Source organism: Erithacus rubecula, assembly GCF_903797595.1.
Source record: "Erithacus rubecula genome assembly, chromosome: 3".
Lineage (NCBI taxonomy): Eukaryota > Metazoa > Chordata > Aves > Passeriformes > Muscicapidae > Erithacus > Erithacus rubecula.
In genome coordinates, this window is record NC_136689.1 from 123,542,679 (window position 1) to 123,562,080 (window position 19,402).

At 36.2% G+C, this 19,402-nt stretch overlaps 1 protein-coding gene across 2 annotated transcripts; it reads right to left on the reverse strand.

Moving 5' to 3' along the window:
* Positions 1–18,610, reverse strand: NBN (nibrin). Of its 2 annotated transcripts, none has more exons than XM_079302974.1 (16): positions 18,423–18,610; positions 16,843–16,976; positions 15,103–15,248; positions 14,059–14,218; positions 13,539–13,642; positions 11,596–11,713; positions 11,155–11,345; positions 10,006–10,106; positions 8,417–8,552; positions 7,745–8,008; positions 7,043–7,502; positions 5,943–6,014; positions 4,589–4,744; positions 3,511–3,624; positions 2,484–2,533; positions 1–292 (listed from the first exon to the last, which is right to left on the reverse strand). In XM_079302974.1, exons 1-16 carry the CDS (start codon positions 18,451–18,453, stop codon positions 262–264), a joined length of 2,268 nt encoding a protein of 755 aa, XP_079159100.1. In that variant the 5' UTR covers positions 18,454–18,610; the 3' UTR covers positions 1–261. The 2 variants fall into 2 exon arrangements, with proteins under 2 accessions (XP_079159100.1, XP_079159099.1); XM_079302973.1 differs by having other exon boundaries at positions 92–292; positions 5,925–6,014; positions 18,423–18,555.
* Between the last annotated feature and the right edge of the window lie 792 nt (positions 18,611–19,402).

Here is a 19,402-nt window from a genome sequence, read left to right on the forward strand (position 1 = left end):
TCCTAAGTATCTATAGTATTTTACTGAGCGTTACTCTGAAGTGAATAATGGGAAGGTCTTGACAATGGTGCAATCTATAAGTACCAAGCAGTGAAAGGAACTTTTCTTTTTTCTTTAATAAAAGCAAGACTTACAAAAAAATGTCTTACAGTAAGAGATAGGCAAATGGTCATATATAGGAACATCCTACACACTGTAACCAGGAAACCTAAGGAAGAGAAAGCAGGTTTTGCCAGAGAAACACTAACTCCAGGTCATAATTTATCTTCTTCTTTTCACATTAGGATCATATCTGCAATAAAAAAAAATCAAATTTGTCACTACTAAGTAAAACAATGATATTCACAGTTCATATAGATATACAATGTGATGCAAACAGATTTATTATATATCCATAACAAGGGAATGGCCAGTGTTCAATCCTTTCCCTGACTACACTCCTATAATTAACTACAGTTACTACTATTTGACTGAAGGATGCACAAGATAGAACCTGTGTACAAACTCAAGATAACCTTTAATGAAATTTCCAGATTTCCTAACTACTTACAACCTTGAAATCTATTGCACAAACTAGCTTCTCCAAGCCCTTAATGTCCCAACACTAAGCTCTTTACTGGAAAATGACACCAAAACAACAATAGAAGAGGGAGGGGAAAAAGGGTCCTGTATGTTTACACTGATGCACATTTGGCCACAACTCACACAGACAAAACCTTTCTGCTGCTTCCTACTCCTCCATAAAGCAGATACTTGCCCTACATTGCCATTCACACAGCTTCTGATTGACTGTTAGAAATTTAGTGCAACTCTCTGGATATACTAGTTACCTGATCTACTGCAATATGCTTAGTTTGACTCTACTTGACACTTCTATCCCTTGGCCTTCTCCATTTGTTCTTTGTCTCCCAAAAACCTGTCATTTCTTTGAAATTCTGATGTGTTTTGTACTCATGCATGAATAACTCACAGACAACTGAATGATCAGGCAGTTTTACTTTCACTAATTCTGCTTTCATTCATCAAGACTTTTTGCTTAGACAGGAAAATATGACAACTTGTGAGCCAAATTACATCACCACATAGCTAGAAAGGTATTAGAAGTCACTGTTGTTGCTATACAACTCAGACTTCAAAAATAAAATGTACACCCTTTGAAAGAAATGCTTCATTATTAACTGTTAATAAACAGAGCAAGTTGTTAATGCAGCAAGATTTTCTGAATGTCTCTAGCATGTATTGATATGTAGTAAAATGTTTGTTTGATAGTGATTCAGAAAAAATCCTTCTTCACCATACACATTTTTCTACCTAAATGCACAACTTTTGGTGTTAGTCAAATTCATGAGAGATGAAAAGTCAAACACTGGTCCCTTGTTTCTTCACATTAAAAAATGGAGAAAGTAATGAAGTTTCTGCTAAACAAAATGAGGTGCCTATATGATGGAACCCAGAAGCCTGGGAGTCTTGAACTTTCGGTGCTTTCTGACACTGACCCCCAGGAGAGCACTGCTTTTGACTGGAGACCTTGGAGAAAGCTTCCAAATTTGAGTGATGGAGTTAAAGTCATGCATGTGTAGTTAGAAGTGTGTAATTTCACATGGTGAAGGGTTTTGAATTTGGGGTTTGTAGAATATAGTAATAGGTATGGGACATGATGGAGCTCTGTCTTCTACCTTCTTCATGATTTCCAGTAGTTTTTGGTTGGATAGTGTTGCATTGCAGGTCACAGGTGTTTGGTTATCAGGTCAAAAGTCTAAATAATATAGGTGTTATTTCCTTATTGGACTGTTTAGCTTTAAAAGACCTTGCAACTAGCTAGATTCATTTCCATTTTGCTCACTTCTAGCTGGCAGCAAGAAGTGTTGCAGAACTCTCTGTACTTTAGATAACATTTAATAAACAACCAAGTCTGACCATGAGAAAATTCATCTCCTTCATGTTTTTATCCTGACTCTGAGTGAAGACAGAAGAAAATTAAGACAAGCCACTGATTAGGTGGTGCAGTTAACCCATTACACCTACATTGTCTCAGAACAGTTATTTGATATTATTGCTATTGCATTGTAACACATTTGTTCTAACACTTAAATGTCTTCTGGACAGCAAATTCTATGGACTGGATATGGATTCAATGGGGAGGGGAGGAGTGGGGAGATAAAGCAGTTAGGAGATGATACATGATGGAAACCTTGCATCAGAACAACAGCAGCTTCACCCCTGTCTGTGACTGGCTACAGAAATGCTGACAGACACCTGAACATCTTTTCACATTATCTTCTCTGCCTCACCTCCATGTTAAATGAAGCCTGAATAGCAATTTTTTTCCCCAGAAAAATTTTTGATTACATTCTATACATGTGAGTACATGAAATTTTGAAAAGAATAGTCAAGACAGTGTTTTCTAAAATCAAAATCTGCTCAAAAAAAGATGTGATGCAGAAAAATTCATATTTTTCTAAGTACAAACATAAAACCCTTACCTAAAGAGATCATCAGCAAGTGATTCTTCTCTTGTACGTCTGTCTTGTTCCTGAGAAAGTTTATTTAACATTGGATTGTTAAGGATAATTCTAATGAACCATCTAGAAAAACAATATTCCTGCACTAACACAGTTTTTCCCAAAGTAGTAAGTTTTCTCTATGTACTCCATTTAGTGCACATTCACATTAGACAAGTTATTTCACTACAGAAATTTGGCTACTGCTACCAACTAATAAATTGAATAGATTCTGAAAGGTGTCAGTTTTGGTTAGAAATGTGGTTTTTTTTTTGTTTTAAGCACCATTATAGAAATATGGGGGTTTTTTATCTGGTTATTTGTGTATAAAGGGCATTTTAATTAGCATTATCTATATTTGGGGATTAAAAAATGAGATAAGGAGTGTTGATGCAACTGGATCTCAATTAGCTGGTGGAAACAATATGACATATCAGCATGTATTTTTAAGGAAATTATTGAGAAAAAGTGCTAGAGACCTGCCATGATAAGTGTTTTTCTAAAGACTTTTACATCTAGTGATTTGCACAGAAGAAAAAAAATATTAAATTTATTCTCACTACATCTCTTCAGTATATTCCACCAGTTTTACTCATGCATTTTCTGTTCAGTTCAAGAGCAGAATATTAACTGTACTGTACAACTATTTGAGCACAGCCATACCAAAATTCTTTATAGCTCCCTGTCACATTTTTACAACTCACAAGCTACATAGTACTTATTTTACTCATCAAAATATTAAGGTTACTGATTTTTGCTTTCTATAAATATTTCTAATTATAGGATTCATGCACGCAAAATGAATTTAAACTCCCAGAAAAAGGTGAATTATTTCCACTGACATCTGACATTCAGTAACTTTACTACTGTACATGCTGTACATGAGCATGTGTGAACAACTAACTGGCTGAGGTTTTATTAAAAAAAAAAAAATCCTGAAATATTCCAGTAATGATCAATTACATTAGTCAAGTTTTTATTTGATCATGCTTAAAAAATAATTTCTTACCTCCAGTTCTTGCCTTAACCAGTCTTCTAGCTCTGAATTCTTTTTAGCATTGTAAGCAATCAAATCTGATCCTCCAATAATGCATGGAAGTTGTCCTGCCCCAGGGTAAGCTACCTGTTGGACAACAAATTCTTACAACTATAAGGCAAGCAGAGTGCAAGCAAAAGACCTATTTTAACAAATTCAGAAAGTCTATTCAGATATCACAGAAGAAAGTCAGGCAGTCTTTCTCTGAACCACATTCAAAGATCATATTTAAAAGTGACTGAAGTTAAAAAACCATTTACATCCTGTTACCAAAAAAACTAACAAAAATACATCTGGTAAGTTAAATATGCTAAATAAATTTAATAGTGCATTAAGTGGAGTTTGAAATATCAATAAAAATCAGTTTATATTTTATTATCAGACTGCATAAGCATCTTTTACAAAATGGTGGAAAAGAAAATATTAGCAGAAAATTAAAACATTATCTAAAAATGAGAGCATACTCCCATGCTGTAGTATTATGTGATCACATTCTATAAACAGTATTTTATTGAAATGCCTTTCTAGTCATCTTATACCATATGATTTTCATTTTTATTTTATTTTTAATATAAGCTGAAGTGGTTCTTTTACACTAAACACTAAGAAGTATTTTGAAATTGTCTTCAGGACTCAAGCAAAAATCATCTTACTTTTGTATGATATAGATTTAGTTCTATCTAGAAATCCAAAATTTATTAACTAAAATGGAGGATTCTGAATCAGTCTGTGCTGTATATATAGGTCTTTGGAGAAGTGGAGTTGTTAGCTTTTGGAGGTACAACCAGAAGTTATGGTAACAACTTATTCCAAGCTACAGCTTAGAATAGAGAGCACAAATATCTAAGTAATCTAGCCAGAGATAAGCCTTTGTCAACCTGGTACTTCCTCAGTCAATCAACAAAATATCTGTTTACAGTACAATATGGTATTTAAATTCTTTCTTTAGTTATTATCAAATCTTTAGTAGCATATTTCTACAATCTAAAGGCAACACTTTTTAGTATTTTTAAATAGTGCCATCTTGTGACCATTTAAAATACACACTAACCTTTTTGAACATTTTGAAATTTTTCTTTCCCCCATAGCTGGTATTTCCAGGAAGACGATTGTTCTGTCTTGGATGGCTGACAACCAGTGATCTAAACTCTGTCATCAAAAGCCTGCTAGGAAGATTGCTGCAGTCATCTTCCAATTTGCTGTGGTTCTTATGTGGGATGAAAAAGGAAGAAGCATTCAAGTGTGTGAACTGACAGACAGCATATCTAACAGGACAAACTGTAGGGGAATTATGGTGAGCAGAGCTAAGCAGAAGTTAGGATTACAAAACAGTGAGGGGAAGCAGCAGCAGTGCTAGAATCCAAGAGGATGAATGAACTTCTCAGCCTCCTTGTATACCATAAATAGAGTACATTTGTTTCACTTGTGTTTAAATATCTATTTAAATACTCCATGGTAGACAAAGTCAAACATCTTCAGCTTAATTCTAGCCTACAAATACCTGCCCAGCTCTAGGGCTGTAAGCTGAATTTGATCAATGTATCAAATGTTTCTTTTCCATGAAAACCCTCATATGCCAGCAAGTCTGCATGCACACTTTGCTGCATCTATGTGGATTCCAGAGGATGTCTGGGTGCAGGACAAGTTCATAAGTAATACTAAAGGACAGCTGTTCAAGGACAGCTCCAGCCCAGATGCAGTACAGCTGTTTTATAGAAAATGTAACTAAAAGTCCTTTAATCTGAGCTGACCTTGCACTTTGGTATACCTGCTCAGCATTCCCTCTTCTTGGGTTCTTTTTTATAGGTGAGTAAAAACGTATTATTCTGCCCCTTGCTGACAGGCTACACTCTATCTCCTCAGAATTTTTTAATTTTAGTTTCCTTTAGCCTAGTCTCCTTTTCCTGTCTCAATGCCCCCCCAAGCAATTCTCCTTCCTTCATCTCACCTACAAAAAATTAGCATGCTATCTACTGTTAATCACTATATATTACATCTATTTTCCCAATGCTCCATCTCTTCCATTCTAGTTGTGATCTTACAGCAGACAAGATTACATCTCTGGCAGGTCTTTAAGTAGCAATCCAAGAAAAACATCAGTACAAGTATTAACTATGTTGAAGACTTAATACAGTTACATGCAGTTTTGGTCACCTTTAGGTATCCACCCAGATGCCATTACAGAAGCACAGATGAACTATGAATGCTCTTTTTTCACCCGCACAGTCTACAAGTTGGACTGCACTAATTTGCATATGATTAATTTAAGGAGTACAATCTTCCAAACATCCTTTACTCTGAAATAGGATCCAAAAATGCTATGTTCTTAAGAATAAAATTCTGATGTGTTTTTGTATAGCTTCTTGAAGTTCACTGTTCAAACTTACAATCAGCTGGCTCCTTACCAAGACTTGTGACTCTTGCTTGACATTATTTTTCATTTCTGAAGTTAGAAGTGATTCAAGTTCCTCTTCTTTCTATTTGATTAAAAATTATTTAAAATATAAAACTGAAATGGAATGGAAATTTAATTACATAAAATTGTTTTCTGCTCTTTATGGTAGAATAAACATATTCAAATCAACATAAATTTTTAGACAGAAAAGAAACTCCCCTGTACTTCAAATTTTTTATCATTTTATACACACTAATAATTGTTGGAGGTGTCTATTAAAAAAATTACTATTATTTGTCCATATCGGGTTTTGTTTCTTTATTATATTGTCCATCTGTACAATGTTCAAAGTCTTGACAGGTTCTGCAAAACTGCAAAACCTTTTGGATATAAAACATAGCATTTTCAATTTCATATTTGAAATGTACATTGTGTGCAGAAAGGATATTTCATTACCAGGACAAGAAAGTATTCTCCCTGGTCCAAGAAAAACTTCTCATATTGCTTGTTGTTGTGTTAATTATAGTATTTATTCTAAGATAGTACTCAATTATTTTTATGTAATTAATTTTCTAAAGAAACTTCTAGTTGAACTTTTCTGTAGAAAAAACTACTGTTGCACAGTAGTGTGCCATATCTTTTAAGTCAGTCTTTTGATATCATGTGAAAGATTATTAAAATTTATGTATAAGAAATTTTAAACCAAAACCAACAAAAACAATAGCAAAACCAAAACACAGCTTGTGTTTTCATTATTATTTTTCTGGTTTTGTTTTTGAGACTAAGGAAATTTGACACTAAGGAAATCCTCCTATTCTACTTACAATATATAAAGTTTAACAAGATGGGAAAAGTTCAGAATACAAGCAACTTTCAATTCACAAAGAAAAAAATGCCAAGAAGAATGAAAAAACATTTAGGTAGGTGTAAGACTACAAATGTTCCCATGTAAAAGATGAAACATTCTGAACTAAAAAGTGATGTACAAGATTTAAACAAATTTTACAAAGCCACTTTCTGTATGCAGGTAGCCTCCTCCTTAAATGAGCTAAGTGCATCCTTCTAATAATATTGCAAAGATAAGGCACCTGAGAAGAATATAAAACTTACTTTATTCTCCTCTTGCTGATTTACATTTACTTCTTGAATCCTGCTTCCTTCGGCTTCCAAGCATTTTCTTCGTTTATTTCTTTGAGCTTCCTGGTCATGATCTGCCATTTGATCTCCCCAGTCTATGTCTCCACTTCCAAACACGATTTCTAGTGCTTCTGTATCTTCAGATAAATCATCTAATTCCTTTCTCTTTTTTGGTGCATGACTTTCACTAGAAGTGGTCTTGGTGTCTGTTCTATCACTAGCTAGTTTGACATTTTCCCTCCTTAGCTTTATACTCATGTCTTCTGCAAAATTTGGGTTTGGGGCCAGGATGTTATTTTCCTTTTGATGTTGCTTTGCTTCACTGTTGCAGATTGAGGAAGTTGTGGATTCAGTGCACTTGGGAAACGGTGATGACCTTCCCTCCAATTTTGCTACTTTGGGTACAGATGTTTCTCCTTCTTCAGCTCTTTCCCTTAGTCAGAAATAAATTATAAAAAAAGAAATTACAAAAGCATTTTTGAATATGATTAGATTCTGGTGTTTTACAGACTGCATTATGAAATTTATGAAAATTCTTCCATTCTAGGAATTCAATCTAAAAATTACCTTTTTAAGTATGTGTCAAATTAAAAGTACATTGCTTGAGTTAAAATTTTCCAGAAAGAGCATGAACATACCAGTAAGGGATGCAATGCCAAGAACATTTCAACACACCTTTTTCTAGAAACCTGGAAGTAATTTGTAATTGAGTTTGGCTGGTGACGTGAAGCACTCGCACAAGGTTTTCCAGCTTCTGAGCTTTTAGATGGTGAGACAGGCTGACTTCTTTGACTCAACTCAGATGTTCTGTTCCCTCTAGGTATTGATGTTCCTGCATTTACACTGCCACTTGTACCACTGTTTTTCTTCACAGCAGTTGTACCCTGGAAAGTCATTTTCTTTTGTCTATGCACTTGGGAAGTATTCTCTATCTCCATACTAGATCAGAGAGGAAAGAAATACTAAATGACTCACAGGATTAGAGATATACCAAATCAGAGATACTCTTTTTTAAAAAACTATACCTGTACTTTGAATAAACTTATAAACAATGTGCCAAAATAAAAGTAAAATCTGCTATGATCAATATATTTCTATAATTGTGAAATGGCTTGAAAATCTGTAATAGTTCAGATAGTCAAGACAGATAAGCAGTAACCACATTTGCATCTGGAAGTTATCTAAGTCCTAAGGGATGCCTTCTGTAATCTAGTACTCAAAAGCAGAAATCACCTCACTACTGACAAGTGACAGCAATTTCATGAATAGCATTTCTAACAGCTCCTCTGCCACAAAGGCCTGCTTTATTTGCAAGTATTAGCTTAGAAATTTCCATGAATACTTTACCAAGTCTGCTCTTCTGTATCAGCTATGCATAAGGTGTTGCTATCTGCAGCTGTTGGCATTATGGTTTCATCCACAGCCAAACTCTGGGAAATGGCTCGGCCTGGTGCAGCTGATGCAGGAGAACTTTCAGGTACAGCTGCAAGAACATCATGAGAGAAAAATTAAGAGGTTAATATTAAATCTGTGTTTCTTTGCATGTGTTATCATACATTACTACTTGATCACATAATTTCTTTGTAAAATCATCTGGAAGTAGTTTTAATTAAAAAATAAGCAGATTTATTAATTCTAAAAAAAACAGACAGAAAGGACCATATTCTGGAATTCAGGTTTAGTTATATATTCTATGGATTAAGTACTGGAATTCTGCTAAAATAAAAATGAAGCACAATGGGAAAACATATACCAGCATTTACACAATGTACTTTAAAAAACCATGTGGTATAAAATATATATAATGCAACATGTAGATCATGCAAAACATATCAGAGCACAAAATTCCTTGTATTTACTCCTTTACGACGACCTCTAATGTGATCATTGTATCTGGGAAACAAGTTTTTTTCAATTGTAAACACTGCTCCCTTTAATCTCTGATATACAGTCTGTTTACACAATTTCAGACCACTACACTTTCATCCAGTTGAATTATTTAGACTGGAAACAAGAATCAGCATCTCTGCCAGTACTGCATATATGTCTTTCTCTATTAAAAATACATTTTTCAAGTAAGTAATGTTCCTGCATTTAAAGGCAGCTTATGGGTTTTTTTCTTTGATTTTAAAAATAATGGTAGGATTTTCTACTCAATACAACATTTTGTATAACAAAACAATCTATGAAATATTCTGAAAATTTAATGTAATTCTATATTTTGTTGCTATGAAAAGGCTTGAAAAGATAATTCGAAAAACAAAACCTCTTTCTGTCTCTCAAAGATTTTTATTATTACTGCATTAGCAAATACAAGCTTCAAGTCAAGACTTGGAATGTCCACTCCTAAACTATTACTTCAGCAAATGTGGCAATTATGTCTCATTGCCTTAACTTATGGAAAGATTTTTAGTTTTGAACTGTGGGGGAGGTAACTGCATTTTCTTAAAGCACAAAGGGCAAAAAAGAAAAAAAAAGAAAAAAAAGCAAGCCTTAACAAACTATTTCCATTCTTATTCTCTTGATTTCTGACATTCATCTTTTACTTCCCAATTACCCCAGGCTTTTACACACAGACAGAATAGCATGGAATTCAAACTACCACATACATATGAATTCAGTGCTCACTGAAAATGAGCTTCAGATGTTTTTAAAGTACCTTTCCTTTCAAGGTCACTGTTCTACATGTCTGCCTTTTACGCTAGTTTTAGATCTACTTTTTATTTGCATTTCAGTGTCAAATAATTCTCATTGCAATTTACTGCAAGGCCATTAAAAACCAATTACCTCTTTGGAGTAATTTTTCATAGAATGTCACTCTTTTTAGTGGTCTTGCAAAACACAACAACTTGAACATCACAACTGATGCTTCTACACAAAAAGAAATACTGCCTCTTTGAGGCTGTTTAACTCATTGTTGCCCTTCTCTCAATTACCTTTGGAGGCAGGTTGCTTTTGAGGGTTGCAGTATTTTTCTGTAGACATGAAGATAACTGCTAATCCAATCTCTGCCTCTGGAATAGCCCTAAGATTCTTGCTGTTAATATACAAATAAAATAAAAAAAAAAAAGGTTTTTCAGTACAGAATCAAAGACAGCTAGGCAAATAGGCACAGGTATGTCAAAGTACAAAATATTCCATTCCTCCTCCAGAAAAAACACTATGTTTTTCCAAACAGAGTAAATCAGCACAATTACCCTTCATTATAACTATGTCCTATATGGATGAACTCCCATGCTTCCTGCTGCTGTGGCCACTGTCCAGCTCCAGTAATCTGGCCCATATAGCTCTCCTTTCCTGATTTTTGGGAATTTAATCTACCTCTGATCCAAAAATGAGTGAAAAAGAGACTTGGAAGATCTGACCATTTCTTGAAGTCATACACCCCACACCCCCCATCTACAGCCATTAGGAGAGATTGAACACTGTCTTGTCTACCTAGCAGGAAAATTTAGAGGAACTAGGTTTACATGTTATGGATTGAGATTTTGTTTTATCGTTTTAATAAAATGGCATAATTATGATCTTAACATCTATAATGTTATAACACAGTCTGCCCTCTCAAACAAAACCTACCACCAAACCAAAAACTAATCTGCATTTAATAGAATCTGTTCTTCAAAAACACTGTACACAAATAATTGCACAACAATAAATCACATGACCTCAAGGTGCCATCTCAGCTCTTTTTTATGAAATACATATAATTAATAAACTATCCTAAATTATCTATTTATAAATTGCATTCTTACAATATATCAATTTTAACTTCTTTAAAATAGCAGAAGAGGAACTACTTGCTGCCTGTAAAGCAGCTTCATAATGCATTTTTGTAGAATTGAATTCTACCAAAAAATAACAAAAAGAAAATTCTAGAAATTCTATCAAATCCTCACAGAACTGCCAAGTCCTTTCTTTCCCACCTCAAGAAGTTTTAGTTACTCTGCTAAACACCTAGAACAATGAAAAAAATTGGGCTTTTTTATAAGCAGCTTCCTGCTTAAATATGTATGCAAATGCCATGACCAAGTCTCTGTAGAAATTCTGAAATTATCCTACCGCTGTACAAGAGAACAATGCTGCACCTTTCCAAGACAGTCAGAATGGAATCAGTCCTGTTTGCCACAGAGTCAGATCCTGAGAGCTGAGAGTTTGTCAAACCCACATCAACTACACAAACTCCAGGAGAAAATAGTAAGGGCATTTCTTTTCTTCCTTCTGTCACCAACTTTACTTCCCCACCTCCAAGAGTAACTGCTGGACCCAGTTTCTTGTGCTAAAGAGAGAATGCAAATGAAAAGAAACCTTAGAATGCAGTCAGTTTAGAGACATCAGAATACAGATGCACTACTGCAGATGTAATACATTCTGCTCTTCCTCTATATTATCTTGTTTAGGCCACTATACTGTAGGATAAATACAGAGAATTCTTTACTTTCTGATGAACCCAGAATGGGTGTGATTTCAGAGTGAACAAATCTGTGCTTAGCTACCTACCCCTGCAATACTTTTGCAAGCCTGATTACCTGCTTGGCAGTTAGAAATACAAAAGTTTTTCCACTGAATATTTTTTTCCTTTCATGATGCTCAGATAAATCCAGGTTTTCAGTGCCAATGGAAGGCTCATCAACTGGAGGATAGAAGCTGCAAGAACCAAAAATGAAAGTTATAAAATTCAGATTCACTTATCAGTACTGACTCACAGTCCTTTCTGCTTCAGAATAAAGTTCTGAAGTTAAAATCCTGAAGTTCTTTGCCAGAACTACTTACATAAACAATTTTCAAGAACAAATATTAAGACCAAGACTTCCTGTTTTATTTAGTTTGATGCAGAACTCTCTTTGAAAGCTATATACTGTGTATACTGCTAGTGTCACTACCTTTCAGCCAGTTCAGGTTCTCTCAGCATCTTAGAAGTTAGCAAAAATATCTCGGAAATGCAAGCATATCCATCTGCTTAATTTGTAGGGGGCACTTGAAAGCCAATTATACTGCCAGTTCTGTATTAAATGGATACACATCCTGGTTGCAAGACAAAGACACTGTTTATTTGTTCTTATAAGAGACAGGAACAGCAGCCTTACCACCAGGTAATACTCGACCAAACAATTTTCAAGTTGCACAACCAATCACTAGCTTTTGATGGCTTGTATGACTTGTACTACAAAAGAAAAAAAATCTCCCAGGAAAGTATTTCAGAATAGTAAATAGTTTGTTTAGTTTTCTTACATCCTCAGAAAACAATGCAAAAGTTTAAGTAGAAGGGAAATTTACAATTCATTCAGATTCCCCCTTTCTTCTGAAACCAAAGAACAAATGAATTTTAAGCCACTCACAGATGACTGATTTGACATGTTACATAAACCCTGCTAATGTAAAGCTGCATCTAGAAACTAAGGATTTCCTACCAATTGCTCCAGACTGGCATCTGTATCTTTCTAACAAAGTAGTGTCATGTTCTATGAAATATATTTTACCACATATCAAGCACAGCTTATTGTGAATCCTTTCATTTTGTTTCTATTTCCATGTGTGCACCAAAAGTTTGTTTAGTATCTACTGAGGATCAGACTTCAAACTATTCTACCAATTGCTACTACCACATCTACTAAAAAAAATATAAACTGCCATTTCCTAACATATATGCATATTTATGCACATATAATGTATACACAGTGGGAATTTCTCACCTCTATAAACCATGTGTTCAGACAATAAAAAAACAACCACAACCCCCATAGAAAACACAAATGTCTCCCTTTCCAAGGTAAAGTGAGGAGCAGTATGGGCTCTGATGAAATTGTCACATACAATATTATGATTATCTTATATTTTTCTTTCATTGAGAAAATAACCAGAAAAGCTATTCTGCAGTATTCAATGATTCCAAATTAAGAATTCCCTTTTGAAGTTAATTTAACCATTAAAACAATGAATATTTCATTCTCATTTAGTGAAGGCAAATGCACATTAGTCACACTTCATCTCTCAATAGATAACTAAAAACCTCTTCAATTTCAGAGAATTCAATGGTCAGGCTAACTCTGTTCTGACCAAAGTTTACAGCAAACTCAGAAATTAACGGCACACTAAGTAGATACATCATGTAACAAAATAAACTTGATACTATTTCTTTTACAGAAGTGTAATATCTTTATTTTTATGTATCAATTCCCAGAAGTGTTTGAAGCAAGATTTAAATACCAAGGAAACAAGATCTCTCCTTTTCAGAGATCTCACTAACAAGCAAATGCCAGAGCTCATTTTATAACTCTAGGGATGTGAACAATAAAATTGCTGGAATATCAAAATGTTAATCATATTAAGGATTCCTCCACAAATAAAATTCCTTATTATTAGAATTGCATATTATGTCAAAAATTATCAGATAAATGTGTAGTTATCAGATAATCTAACTCCCATAAAGCTCATTCTGCAACACAGTAAACATGATGATTTGGCAACTTACCTTTCATGATTTGGCAACTGTTGCCTGGACTGAATAGCTTTGATTAATTCAGAAAAAAACTCTGGTTTTATAATTGGGCGAGCACAAATCAAAGCACATATAGTCTGAAAAAAACCCAGATAATACAAATTTACTGCATAGAAAAGGTCCAATTAGCATATGGTTCAAATGACATTAGTTTTTTAGTATCTAAGATGTGGAAAATACCAAACAAATAAAGTAATACTGATTTGTGCTTCTAGGACTTCTTTGCTTCTAACAATCTAGCTTTTAATTGGTGTCTTGATTAAATTTATTAAAATGTAGCAGGCAACTGATAAAAATCACTAGGTGTTCAAAACTGGCTTTTTTTGTTTTCTTTCCCTTAACCTCCTATTGACATACACATCTTCTAAACTTGGAAGATGAAGAGTTGACTACACTTTTGTAGAGAAAAATCTTGAACAGATCTAGAATTTAATTAACATTTGTGGGGAAAAACTGCAAAGCAATGCTATCAACAAGGAAAAGCTCAACATACCTTAACAGTAACTTTTACTGATATCATTACAAGGTGGGTACACTCTTGTGTCCATTCATTCACTACAAGGCCTCCAAGCTGCTGGATGGCTTGATTTAAAGCATTTTTCTGAGCTACATCTAAACATGAGGAACAGACAACCAAAGGTTCATATTCCACTCTGCAAAGAACAAGAAAAAGAATTCCTTAAGTTAATTCAGACAATCATTATGACGAACAGAACTGACTTAAATATTACATTTGTATCTCACAGAAATCTGAAGGAAAAAAATAAAAGACCTATACTTTAATCTAGATCAGAATAAAATCTTCCAGCTTTAAAATTTCCTGAAGAAACAAAATACTAATTTTGATTCTGAAAAATTAACAACTATCTGACCCAATGTCTGAAACATTTCTATGGACTTGTGGCTCTTTTACAGACATCACATAGAATTGGTGCTTCAAGAATACTGCAAGGTCTGGGAATATCAAAAGACTTTTGGTTACTTTAACATTGATTTTAATGGTCATTAGACTTTGTCTAGTTTGTCTAGTTATCTGCTACTTCATTTCCATTAGTGCTTCCTATAAATAGATAGCACTGGCTACCATATCAAATTTGGAAAAAAATATCAAGTTGGGTTTACATGCTCCTGCAATGTCAGTTCTTTTCTCATTACATTATGAACAGCTAACAAGGGCTCTGACAAACTGTAAACCTTTCTCCCTTGTCCTCATTTAGTGTAGGATTTTGTTCTTTGCCTAAGAGAGCCTGAAAATACTCACTCTACATGATATATCATCTTCTAAAATGCCAATGCTTTCTCATCTACAAGTTCAATCTCCTACTGTCAAAATAAATTATGTAAAAATATATATAAATATATATATAATGGAAAACTATTTCAGAAGCAGGTGTGGAACACAGGCAAAATAATACTCGCCCCCTTTGCTTTCTAAAAAATCATCATTGCTGTATCACTTGCAAGGCTGTATGATGTGCTAAAATTCTCTTCTAAAAAATTAATTTTCTACTTGGTATTTTATAATCAAAACACTTACCTAAACTTGCTCTCAAAGACTCCAAAGTTGATTCTGTCACCAGACTGCAAAGACACTGAAGTACCATTGAGTTTTGATCCATTAACAAAGGTACCATACTTAGATGTATCTCTTACTGTTAATACAGGTACTGAGAGAGACTGACTCTGAAAATAAACATACATGAGCCACTATAGTACATCAGAATGAGATAGCTTCATCAGAAACAAGTTTTTATCACTGTGGAGCAAAGCAATGGATAAATATGAAGGAGCCCACAAAATACCATCTTAAATAAAGACTTTGGACAATGAGGCTTGCTATATGTAACTATTTACCTTCTGTTTTTCATTGTAAAAGAATGAGAGAAAATACACATATTTTTAGCTTTAGAACTTTTGTACTTCTTACACTTCATCTTTTTGGAAATTACACTTTGTCTTTCTGGAGACTGTGCATGGCAGTCATTTATTAGCCCAAAGCCTGAGCTAGTGCAATTTAGCAAGGTTCTAAGATTTTTTTTTTTTAGAATTTTTTTATACCTATTTTACCTATTTTTTTAAACTATTACTCAGTTGTATCCTGGGAATTGGGCTGAATAGTAAGTAAAAGCCTGAGGTCACCTGAGGGCACTTTCTTGCATTCTTTCCATGAGGAATGCTAGTCTTCCCCAAACTGCAGACATGGAGACAACAGCATCTCTTGTTAGATACTGTCAGATTTCCAAAGTGGTTCACAAGCCAATGAGAACACTGAAAACACTTGTTTTTATGAAATTCTGCCATGCACTCATATGCTATTTCACAGAAAGGATAAGATTGGAAGGGACCACTGGAGGTGATCTAATCCAACCTGCATGTTGAAGCAGGTTTCCTTACAGCACACTACTCAGGATTGTCTCCAGGCTCCTTTGGAGTATCTCCAGAGACAGAGACTCCTCAACCTCTCTGGGTACTCTGTTCCAGTGCTGAGTCACTCTCACAGTAAAGTCCTTACTCATGTTCAGGTGGAACTTTCTGTGCTCCAGTTTCTGTCACTGTCTTTTGTCCTGTTGTTGGCACCACCAAGAAGAGCTGGCTCCATCCTCTTGACACCTTCCCAGCTACTGACAGACACTGATGAGGTGCCTTTTCAGTTATCTCTTCTTGAGGCTGAATAGGCCCAGATCCCTCAGTCTTTCCTCACAACTAAGGTGCTCCAGTCCCTACATCATCTTTACATCTCTCCGCTGGACACACTCAATATTTACAGTATTAAAAGGACAAATATATTTTGCATATTTTATTTTAAACACTACATAAGGCTACATAAAGCAATTTCTGCTGTCTGGCTTCAAAACATCCATAAATGTCACAATACATAGTGACAGTAAATTGCTGATTCTCCTTGGTACATTTTTCTTTTCCATGCCCTAAGCAATACAGAATTAATGATGTGAAATGAAACTGAAACTAAGTCTGCAGTAAAACAACTGAATCGCTTCCCAAAACCTAAAATTTGTCTGCGTAATGAAATTCCATTGCATAATTTTCCTGCTGTGATTACTTTAATACAAATTCCTAGTGAATCTTCACTCTGGGATAAAAGGAAGCTTGGACTACTAAAATAAAATTTTAAGATTAAAAAAAAAAAAAAGGATAGGTCATCAATGGTTCTACTCCAAGCATAAAACTGGTGAGAGCAAAATGAGAGTATGCATGGCCATGGCAGCCTGAATTATCCCACAGTGCATTGATAATGCAGCAAAAGGTGGCTACTTACAGAGCTTGTTTCAGACTGACTTACAGTCAGAACAGCATGACTTCGGCTGATAGACTGATCATCCTGAATTAAAATTGTGCAGTTCTTGCGTCCAACAACATACTCTACACCACTCAAAAGCCGATATGGCTCTCCTGGAAACAGACATGAAAAATACCAGCTTAGAAAAAAACACCAAAATACCTGAAGCACTAAGGAGAGTTTGTGGTACATCTAAATCTCAGCTTTTCCATGCATGATTTATGGTCAGAGCACGGTGCTAATCATGCCAAGGTCATGTGCTTTATCCCCACGTGTGCCATTCACTTAAGAACTGGCCTTGATGATCCTTGTGTGTCCCTTCCAACTCAGGATATTCTGTGACTCTGAATTCTGTGATTCTGATTAGAATTATGCATTTAGTCTACAGATGAAACATCTTTCTGTTTTTCTTGCTCCCCTGCTCAGTCCATTATAAAGGATACATTTTATGACAAAGCAGTTTTAAAAGTGGCAGCACACTTTTTTCAAGGATAATATATTTTTACCAATACTTTCTTGAAGATAAAGTGCAACATTTAGAAGAAAAGAAACCCCACAATGTAAGATACTTTCGTAAGGGCACGTAATTTTTTAAAGTTATATTATTTATTCATAACTGATTAAGAGGTTCAAAGGAAAATGTCCTCCTAATGAATGTAAGATTATAACGTACATCAAATTGATACTTAGTAAGTTCAGCCTCTGACCAGTGCTTATGCTTTAGCTTATGCTTTGTACCTGTCACCTGGAGCCCATGGTGGCTTCCCAGTGAATGGCTTCACTCTCTCCCAGAGGTGTGCTACCACTGGTCAACAGAACCAAAAATGTTTCTTGGTGAATATGAGTAAGTAGAGACAAATTCCAATTATCAACCCTGGCAAATAACTTTCCAAATATGAACTGTGCAGAAATGATCATTCTGAATAGAATAAAGAGTGCTTTGATTCACTGAGGAGCTCTCCAGGCAGTAAGTCAGTTCATTTCAGCAGTTTTAGGTGCTGTATCCAGCAGGAAATAAATCAAAAATTTCCTCAGAGTGAACCAGGAAACAGAGAGCAGACGCAGCTGTGTTAGGTCTGTTCCTTACAAGCACTTAGAAAGAAACGCATGTATTATATGATGCCTATTGATTAAGCTCCTGGAGACAAGAAAACGAAAAACAGTATAGAGGCGATTTAATTTCAAAACTCTGCGTGCAAGAAACACCATGAAGAACAACACTTGGTCCTTGACACATCAACAAAGTAGTTAGACACCATTTCTGAGGTTGCTGCCTCAGTTCAATTCCCCAGGTATTTCAAAGCAGGGCTCTAACCTGCAGCACCCATCCCGCACAGGATCGGAAAGAAGCCCTACTAGATTTAACAGGCGCTGTGTGCTCCAGGGACACACGGGGCTACGCCTGGAGGAAGGCCCGGAGCGAGGCGGCCTCGGGGCGCGGGGCAGCGGGGACAGGCGAGCCCGGCCGGAGCGGCCCCTGCAGCCGCCACGCCCGGGGACGCGCAGCGCCGCCCGGGCCCTGCCCGCCGGAGCGGCGGCGGCGTCCGGCGCTCCCTCACCTTTTCCCGAGGCGGGCACCAGCTTCCACATCCTGAGCTCCGCCCGGCGAGCCGGGACGAGGCCGAGCCGGAGAGAGAAAATCCCAGGATCCGCCACCGCGATCCCGCGCGCCGCGACGGGATAAGGGAGGGGCGCGAGGGCGCCGCCCACTGGCCGCGCGCAACTTCTGCAGCGTTGGACCGGCGCGCGTGCGCGGGGCGGGGCCGGGCGGGCTGGACTAGACTAGACTAGACTAGACTAGACTAGACTAGACTAGACTAGACTAGACTAGACTGAGCGTTTTCCCGTGGCTGACGCCTGTGCCCTTCGTCTCACGGCGCTCCCCTTCGCTCCGTGTCAGCGTGGATCGGCGCTGGCATCTCCGGCCCCAGGAGCCACCTCTGTGCCCCCGCCGCTACCAAAAACCAAGCCGTGCAAAACCAATACGTTCAGTGATATCATCTTGTTCGCTTTCACCATAGAAATACAATTATTATTTCACAGGTAGCTGTTTGGATTTTCCAATGCATAGTTTGTAGTTTGCTTCCTCTTATTAGCATTGTTCCGTGAAGCTTCCTAAATTCTCTAGTATCTAGCAATTTAAAAGCTTCTCTTGGGCTTTATACACTCTGTTTTTCCAACTTCTTTTCTTTTGGTGGTTTATTTCTTGGGGTCCTTTCTTTGTTGTTGTTTGTTTATACAGGGCAATGAAGAGAAATCCTGTATCCTCCAAGCTCCCACAGAGGTGTGTAATGAGTTCACCTGGAATTCTCAATTCAAAAGTTGATAGTACAGACCCACTTACAGATTTGTTGTTTTTCATTCCAAGTTTTGTAACTGCATAGCTTCATCAAGTGTAGTGGCCTCCCCTCAAAACCTGAAGCTTTATTAAATCTGTAGGATCTTGCAGCTGCTATGCTACTCTCCCAACCCCTTACTCTTCCTGATGAAGAAGGACATTCATGTTCATTGGCTGCCCGTTACCTAGTTCTCTTATTAA

Excerpts from the sequence above, each read along its gene's own strand:
- NBN (XM_079302973.1), bottom strand. The coding sequence starts at position 18,453 with ATGTGGAAGCTGGTGCCCGCCTCGGGAAAAG. Across the intron at positions 11,714-13,538 it reads CAGTTGCCAAATCATGAAAG|CTTCTATCCTCCAGTTGATG; the intron begins GTAAGTTGCCAA and ends TGGTTCTTGCAG. Across the intron at positions 3,625-4,588 it reads ATTTCAAAATGTTCAAAAAG|GTAGCTTACCCTGGGGCAGG; the intron begins GTTAGTGTGTAT and ends GTTGTCCAACAG.